This window comes from Macrobrachium nipponense, chromosome 28, assembly GCF_015104395.2.
Source record: "Macrobrachium nipponense isolate FS-2020 chromosome 28, ASM1510439v2, whole genome shotgun sequence".
Lineage (NCBI taxonomy): Eukaryota > Metazoa > Arthropoda > Malacostraca > Decapoda > Palaemonidae > Macrobrachium > Macrobrachium nipponense.
This window is the reverse complement of record NC_087217.1, coordinates 41056102-41065580: the sequence shown is the minus strand read 5'-3', so window position 1 is coordinate 41065580 and position 9479 is coordinate 41056102. Positions and strand designations below refer to the sequence as shown.

Here is a 9479-nt window from a genome sequence, read left to right as displayed (position 1 = left end):
TAGAATTAATTGTCTTACTATTGTAATTTATTGATTTCTCATCCTTGTCAATTTTTCAGCCTGATGATGAGATTTATACCTCGAAAGCTCGTATAATAAAGAATGTTCTTCCTGGTCTTGGCAATATTATTTATCATTAAGTTAAGAATTCCGAATAGTTGCCCAATTACTGAGACTATATATATATGTGTGTATATAAAATATATATATATATATATATATATATATATATATATATATAGAGAGAGAGAGAGAGAGAGAGAGAGAGAGACGAGAGAGAGAGAGGAGGAGAGGAGAGAGAGAGAGAATTCCGTCCACTTTGTGATAATATGAAGGTAACTGACATATGTCACCTTCCCAAGTTAAATGGATACAACTCATACATCGTAGGCTTCTGTCACTTAACCTTCTGATATCTGATTATGCATAATCAGGAAAATTATATTCTTTTTAATTAACATTTGTGATTTGAATTCTTCTGATTTTAAGAACTACATCTACAAAACTTTTACTCTTATTCATTTCATAATCGAAATTCAAAACAAATCTTATCATTACAGAACTCATCACGATGCCATCAGAAGGGGCCAGCCGTTACTTAAGGGGTCGTCACTCTCCATCTTGCCCATGACCGACGGCCATCTTGTTTCTGCAAACGCCAGGACTAAATAACTGATTTTTTCTCGAGCTCAAAAACATTTTCTTCGGGAACATGGTTCGAGTTCCGTGTTGTGCTGTTTAAACCCTCATTTTGTGGTCCTGGAGGCATCCAAGTGGTGGACCATCTGTGATCATATTATTTAATGTACTACAGCATAGGTGACATAGCTACGTAGTGACGCAGTCTCTTCGGATGAAGAGAAAAGCCCCATTTATTCATAAAACAATTTTCTTGAAGATAGGAAAACCTCTCTGCGAGTCTATGAAGGACCATATCCCCTTATGCGGGCCGGCCATGGATATTTTCTGCTGTCCCTCCTGAGAAATCTCGCAGAGGAAAGGTTTCCATTCAGAAAAGAGAAGAGAAGTGAGATGAAAATCCCTTATGAAAAACATGATGGAATCAGCGAGCATTTTCCTCCCTTTTTCACACTGAAGCAGACTCGTGAATCAGTTGCATTGTAAGTCTAAGGAAACTCCTCCACACACTGAGTAGCTCTCCCTTTTTAGATGCTAAATTTCTATTCCTCTTTAACTATGACTTCCTGAAGATATTTGAGCATCTACTAAAATATCGGTACGGAACATTTTAATGTTAATATGAAAGAACCATCGGGCATGGACTGTCGAAACCTTGCAACCACCTGTAAACAGAATTGCTAACAGTTAAGAACTACTTACTATGGATACTATGCATTGTTCCTATATAAGAATCTGAATAACAAAATGAAGTGAAAAATACTATAATAGGCCTTTAGGCATTTCATAGGTAGTCGACTCTTTTTACATCATCCACCTCACACGCATTTTCAAGGAATCTGTTTATGTCTTGGTCATTGGCTCATTTAGACACTTATCTCACTTGTCTGTGATTAGATGAGGTGTTATTCATTTTGTTTTTCATTTATATAATATAATATAATATAATGCAGTTAATGACAACTATCTAACCATTTATCCTCTCTCGCTCATATTATATTATATATATATATATATATATATATATATATATATATATGTATGTATATATATATATATATATATATATATATATATATATATATATATATATATGTATATGTATATATATAGTATATGTATATATATATATTATATATATATATATATATATATATGGATATATGTATATATGTATATGTATATATACATATATATATATATATAAATTTTATCACATCACCGTGATTCATATACAAGCATTAAGCTGTAAATGTCGTTTGATATCCAATTCACTCTACCTGGGAAATATTATATTTTCATGTATGTTTGCCGAAGGGGGATTTTTAGTTGATATGAAGTACGTCGTCTCGTGGCGGGCCCGAACCACGGAACGTAAGAGCTCTCTTGATGACCGTGTGGGTTAAGAGCGCCAACTTTACGTCATGAGTTCGTGTTCCTCCGTTTTTGCCCCCATAAAACAACGAACATCTTATAAACTAAGAATAAATCCCCTTCGGTTAACATATATGAAAATATAATTATTTCCGAGATAGACCGATTTGGAAATTAAATGACATTTGTAGCTTAATACCTATATATATATATATATATATATATATATATATATATATATATATATATATATATATACATATACATATATATATATATATATATATATATATATATATATATATATGCGCACACATAAATTACTACTCAGACTACCCATTTCGTTAAAGGAAAGTAATTTACGTAGTTAATGCTGTCTGCAGTATTCGGTAGAAACAACATCCTGCTATCTTGTGGAGTCCTTTCCAACCTTCTCGCTCCCAATTCGCTTACTTGTTCAGCTCATTTGGAACCAAACCAACCTCATAAAAGGTCTCTAACATGGAGAAGACTGGAGAAACTGGGAAGTGTAAGAGACTAACGTGAAAAGAAATAAAAAGGAAAGAAAGTGCTCAGATCTTGCTGATGGTCAAGAATTGGAAAGAATAGTCATGAACTGCATTAACTGACTTCAGTCAATGATAGCGTTATCTCAGTCCAGCTGAGAATATTACTGAAATAGTAAGAGGTAATTCTCGATGTAAATAAGCAAAACAACAAGAACAAGCACTTTTTTCGACTAATTCTTATCCCATTGCATTTGGGAAACAAATTTACTTTCGACAAAACGACCTATGTATTACTACACCAACGGCCGTCAAAGCTGAAATTTCAGTCAGCGTTATCACTGAGTAAATGAAATTTTCACAAAAGCAGTCGATTCATTGTCAAGTGGAATGCTGTCGGAATAGCAAATTAATTTCTGAAATGACATGTATTCCGAATAACATTAAAGAAATTTTGCTACCGCTTCGGAAAACTGGCATGATTTTAATTTATCACACACACACTGGCTATAATAATGGCTATAATAAACATGTATTTCTCATCATTCCTAGTTATTTAAAATAGACTGGTCAGTTATATGTAGGTCCAATAATTAATCTATGTAACAGATGCTATCGTAAGTTACTGGTTCCTTTGGTGGTTAACACATTTTTAGGCTATTTCATTTTAGTTTCCCCTCAATCTCAACATTTTAAACTTAGCTGCCTCTGGCAGTTATATTAAACAAAACAAGATCAACATTTCAGAACAGCTGTCTTGTAGTACAATGGCTGCCTTTCAGTGCGTGGAGAAGTTCCGAGAGACTTATTTTTTTTTTATTCTTAGTTTTGTCCTTGGGAAAGAAACGTAACCAAGGGCGTCGCATCGGTTAGGTTAATAGGAGAGGATTACATACGTACATTCATATGTATGTATGTATGTATGTATGTATGTGAACACTAACAGAGATACATGCATATTTGTATAAATATATATAGTTTGTATATCGAGTTTATATATCTAGACTTAAGACGTAATGATAACAATGATAGCAGACATGTAACTAGTATAATTGTAATCCATGTTGAAATGATGTATCATGGGTTCAAATGGCTGTTCTCCCATTACTTATAGCAGAGGTATTCAGTTATTTGAAGCGGTGAGGGGCCTTCGAAAGGCTTTGTGCGAGACGATGTCGCTGTCTGTTGTTTCAAGTTGTTTTGATTGTGTTCCTCAGGCACGCCTTCCCTCTCCCTCTAGGTGGAATAGATGTTCATATAAGCAAGAATGTTCTTTTTCATTTCTCATTATCTTCACTGGACAATATGGCTTACTGTCTGGAAGCACCATAACTACAGTGGCATTATGCAAAGACAAACTGACCTGGCTGGTGATGGGAAAGGAGACAGGGGAGAAGAGCGTTCGCAATGCTGGACAGCCGAAGCAGGATTTTTCATTCGAGTCTTCGGAAAACTTTGTTTGATCCATTTTTTCTTTTAATTGAATTATACAGACGGCCATACTCCTGAATAATTTCTGCCTCTCTCTCTCTCTCTCTCTAATAATTTGCTCGCTCTCTCTCTCTCTCTCTCTCTCTCTCTCTCTCTCTCTCTCTCTCTCTCTCTCTCTCTCTCTCTCTTCACACCAAACGTTCCAGTGGAAGTGATATATTTATAATTTAATCACGAGAAAGTTGATGGAGAAGTTCTTCCAAAATGAAAACCTCCACTTCCGATCGCCATCACAAAAGCAAAAGCTTCATTTCCTGGGACCATTTTCTCTTTCTCTGCCTCGTCATTAAAGTTCCGGACATCTCTTGCGGTTAAATGTTGCTCAATTATGTCTATCGTGCACTGGGAAGACATTGGTTGGTTGTAAGTGTTTCTTCTGTGCTTTTCAGTCTGCGTGAATGTCAGTTCGTCGTTCATCTTCCTCGCCTTTAATGTTGATGAGATCGTTGTATCAAACGCAAAATGTCACATTTTCCAAGAGTTCTCTCTTTGATTCAATGGGCATCGTATATAAACAGATTCATTCTTGGGGTTTGTTCGGCTGACCTGTTCCTCTGACTATCCAGTAACCTACTGATATTTCTATAACAGGAAAAGAGTAAAAACTGTGAGCTAACATTTAAGCTAAAATGACTAAGGTACATGCAATTATTTTGTCATTATTTTTACTTGATACTAAGAAAATCAAATAAATAGAGTTATAGGCTTTTGGTCGGTTGAAAAGTTTTACCGTTTTGAAAAAAAACTCCTGCCCTTTTGTATTAAATTGCAATAATCAAAAAATGTCTGATATAGGAAGTATCTTCTGATTAGTCTCGTAGATGAAAAATAAGCACTCGAAATTCCGCATGTTTTCATTTGAACAGATAAATCTATTAATCATTTAGCAAAAGACTGGAATTCTCTTTGAATGGCCATAAAATATATACAATAAATGAAACTGTGTTTGTTTTTACATGACATTAAAATACTGTCTGACAGTATGTTAACCTCTGTTGATCGTCCGATGCAGCTTAAGGTATACATACTATAACTAGCGAAATCAACAAGAAATTGAGAAGTAACCTTCAATTATTTTTCCGCGGTCCCACTTGACTCGTGTCTGTGCTCAGCTTAAATTCTACATGAAAACAGAGACGACTTATCATTCAAATTCGAAGAAATATTTGGACGCAGTGGCATCGCTGAGGCATCTACAATAGTGCAATAATGCAACGTTTATTGAATAAACTGTATGGCACAAATACAGATGCTAGTACTAGGAAGGAAATGCTGGAAAACCATTCAAGATGATATGTTACAAACATGAGACTAGGAATGAACATTCACGTCCGAGCACCGTAAATTTAGCGATGAGTTGAGTCGAAATCCAAGATCATGATGGATGCTTAAGTTTCAAAACTAATTTTTACATTCGTCTCCTAAGATTGCTGATGTATTACATTGATAAAGTTGTATATTTTTTTGTTTTTTACACCAAACTAGATTCTGCCAACAATCATTCTTCTAGAGGCCTCTTCTTGATACGACTGCTTTTTTACGTGTAAGCAGACAATTCATACATTTACCAATCAAATGGCTCCTACATTTGGTCACAGCACCTTTGAAAAAAAGAGTGACTTCCGTTCCAAAATGACACGATATATTCTCTCGCTTCTTGTCGTGTTAATGAAAATAACATGCCTGAAATTTAGTCTGGAAAACTCTGAACAAGTAAAGCAGTTTTCCTTGAATCTTACGCTTTATACAATTCTTCTTGATGAGCATATTATTCAGGTTGATGGCCAAACGTGTCATTACATCTTTATAATAAGTAAATGTTAAGTGGAAGTTCATTTTTCACAGTGAATAGACTTGTACCATAACGTTTGGCTAGTAAGATATGCACGAACCCATGGATAACTCCATGTATATGCAAAACAAAACCAGCTTATGACGATTGTTTCCAGACAGAATATGCCCTGCCAATTGTATTCTCCCGTAGTTCCAGACATATATAAGCGAATTATTATTATTATTTGTTTAAGCAGCCATTTCCGACTAAGTCCAATCGGCTGATATATAAGCGAAGAGAACTGAGTAACGCAAGCTGAAACATTGTTATCTGCCTCTATTCTTTTATTATACGACATGTTCTCAGATGCTGGAAATTGGCTGAAATGGACAGAAGGATAAGTCAGCGAGCGTATCCTCCATCCTATCTTGTTCGTACTGTAAGGTATTAGTGCACCCACAAGTGTTCAGGATTCACCTGTTTTTTTATATGCAAGGCGGCCGGCGATGTAGCTATGGGTGGTCCATATATACGTGTGCAAACTAAGCCCCAATGTCAGGTGATGCCCGTGACGTGTAAGCATGTGCCTGGAGGAAGCTCCCTTATTGACTGCTACTGGACTTGGTTGAATCTGGCTCCAGCAACAATCAGCAAATCTCAGCACTTACCGGGATCCCCACCAAGAGGAGGCAAAACAAAACAACGAATTTGCAATACATCACAACGGCATTATACATTGTAAAATTGACTGTTGTTTCCATAGTTGAATATTCAACTGTCCACATGCATACTAGACGATGCTTATTATTTATAACATGACAGGTATCATATAATCCGTTGGAATCCATTTAGTCCTGACCCTAATGTACAGACTCGTATGCATTTGTTTGTGCCCTAAATTTTTCAATTGCTGTGAGTAGTATGACCCTTGACTTTTATTTCTAATTCGGTCAGACATCTGGCTAGTTGGGCATAACTCCAGTGCAAGCCCATTTAAATATGGTATCTGTTAGTCATACTAAAAAAAATAACTTTTTTAGATAATGGGCTACAGAAGTAAATTATGGGGATTTTCAACGGTGAGGAATCCATTTCTGACCTTAGTTTTAGAGTTTGAGATGTCATTAACCCACAAACCCGAGACAGTAACTACTGGCCAACGCAATTTCTCAACCCATTCTAAAAGTCTTCATGTATAAGTATTGACCCTTTTAGGGTGTGATTTGTGTGTAAAAGTGTATTAGTGTATGTGGAATCTTTAAATATACATATTTTTTATCACCTATTTTGTTGCGCTGTATGGCCATTGGGCTTCGGAGCTTGGCTTTGTGCAGTAAATTTCATAAATCAGTCTAGAATACATGGATTTTAATTTTGGAATTACTATGACAGTTTGAAAGATATTTGGGGTTTGTCAATGACGGGTAATATCATCTATATTGAATTTTGAAGACTTTTAAAACAGAATGTTGATTCACAACTACAAATGAAGCATTGACAAGAGAAATTCACCTACTACGTTTTTATGAGTTTAATATAATGAAATGCCTTATATTTGGAGTGAGGAAGACACTTCATGCAATCAGTAATGTAATATCCACAAACTTTTTCCCAAATTATAATACAAGGTTAACTGAACTCCAAATGAAACTTTTTTACATGACATATCATGGTGCAAAGAAAATGGCAGGTAATACCTTGTCACCTGGAAGTGTCCTTAGGAATTTCATCGGTAAGAGATGGCCGCTTTGTCTTTCCCACCAACACTTTCCTGGCTCACGTTCATTGGTTGTGCTTGAGTGCATTCCATAACACAAAGAACCCATGGTATAAGTGCCCATGAATAGTACTTGATGTTGGACGCAGCATTTCCAGTCCTTTAAATGCTGGTGACAAATAGATCTCATGACGTAGCTCATCAAAAGTTGATGCTGCCGTCTTTGATGTTACCCCTGGCCATGCTCGTACTAAGAATATTTCAGCCATATGCAGATCCTCATCAGACAATACATCAGTCTCTGCAAAGTTCGCCAGTAGTTGGGTAGGACTACTCGCTAATGCTGCATGTTTGGTACCAACTTGGCTCATGGAGTCATCACCAGTGATCACATGAGCCTTCAATAATGAAAGACATGGTGGCCTACCAAGTTTTGGGGAACTGATGTGAAGTGGGATCATACGTCTTCTATCACCAGTCCTAAACTGAACCCACAGTTCTTGGAGGCCATTGTCAATGAAGTGATGCACATAACGCCGAATTAGAACAACACTGTCTGTGTCATATGAAATTATCACAGCAAGTTGACACCCTCTACTGACACTCCATTCAATGAGTGGGATGATGCGGCAGTCAGCCTCTTCTTGCCAATTAGACAGCTTTGGAATATCGTAAACATTACTGTTCTTTACCAGTTTAGCTAAAATCACTTCATCATCTCTTACCATACCACTGATTACCACATGTTGCATGTCTCGTGACACCATCTTACTAACTATTGCTGTTGCTCCTTATTCTTTCCAGAGGCCCAAAACTTGTCTACTCGCTTAGGAATCGGCACTTCCTCACTAATATTGATCAAATCAATTGATTTACCTCCTCTTCTGATACGCTCACCTTCCTTGATGGAAAGTTCATTATAGCTGTCATAAATTGTGTGAATGAGCTCTGAGTCGCAGGCCTTTTTTTTCGTAGATGTCATGAGAGTATGAATAATTTCACCAATGCTTGTGAAATGTGAAAGATCCCTGTACTGGTGAATCTTAGACATAAAATCCAGTAGAACATGGGTCTTCATTGTGACTGTCAGGTGAACTGATTGTAGTGCTCTGTTGTCAGGTGTTGCTGAAGTTCAGCCACAAGCTGGGATTTGCCTGTTTTTGTGGTGAAGTCGCCATTAAACAAAGGAGAGACGGGGAGGAGGTCATACTTCATAAACTCTGAAACTGACATACCCCTCTCTTTGACAATTTCCATAGTCCTATGTGCATGTGCAGTTTCCTTAGTCACAACAGCAGTTTTGGGAGTTGTGACCAAGCTTTGGACACTGGCATTTGAGTGGAGATGAGGTAGATTGACTTTAGAAATTGTGTCTGATATTGTTTCTGACCAATTTTCAAAGCACTGAGGAATTGTTCCTGTACCATGGGATTAACAATCTCTTTGGTGACTGTTGTGCAATGGAACAACCTTGACATCATAGGGGTTCTTTCTTTGAAGAACGAAGTCCAGTAACTTTGATACATTGATATCAAACTCCATCCATTTATGACCATGTATCTCATGATGGACACCACTTGCCTCTAAATGTGTCATGACCCCTAGGGGCATTTGTGAGAGAATTAAGGAGGTTAGAGATTCCTGTAATTTCATGAAAGAGAAGCTCAAACTCGGCCACTATGGATGCATCACCTGAACTACCGACAATGACATGCCCACCTGGGCCTTTCTCAGATCTATTAATGGACTGCTCAGCTTCATATCAGGTGCGACTGCACAAAACTTGCCACTCGCCTTGTCCTTGACCACAAACTTTCCCATCATGAAGTGTTGGAATAACAGGGGCTGTTCTACTTCAAGAACCTCGATCCTTTCAAAAGCTCTCAATATCTTCATCGATGATCTGATTGCAGCAGTATGTAGTAACCAGTTCCCATCACGGTCAGCAGTAATTTGTAGTTTTGTGACATGTACATAT

At 36.9% G+C, this 9479-nt stretch overlaps 1 protein-coding gene across 2 annotated transcripts in view; it reads left to right on the top strand.

Moving 5' to 3' along the window:
- The window catches only part of LOC135201686 (lachesin-like), a 494533-nt gene extending 492910 nt beyond the window's left edge, over positions 1-1623 (top strand). For both annotated transcript variants that reach the window (XM_064230822.1, XM_064230821.1), the window contains exon 9: positions 561-1623. In XM_064230822.1, the coding sequence (XP_064086892.1) occupies positions 561-602 (42 nt within the window). In that variant the 3' untranslated portion in view covers positions 603-1623. The remainder of the gene's footprint in view (positions 1-560) is intronic.
- Positions 1624-9479: the final 7856 nt, after the last annotated feature.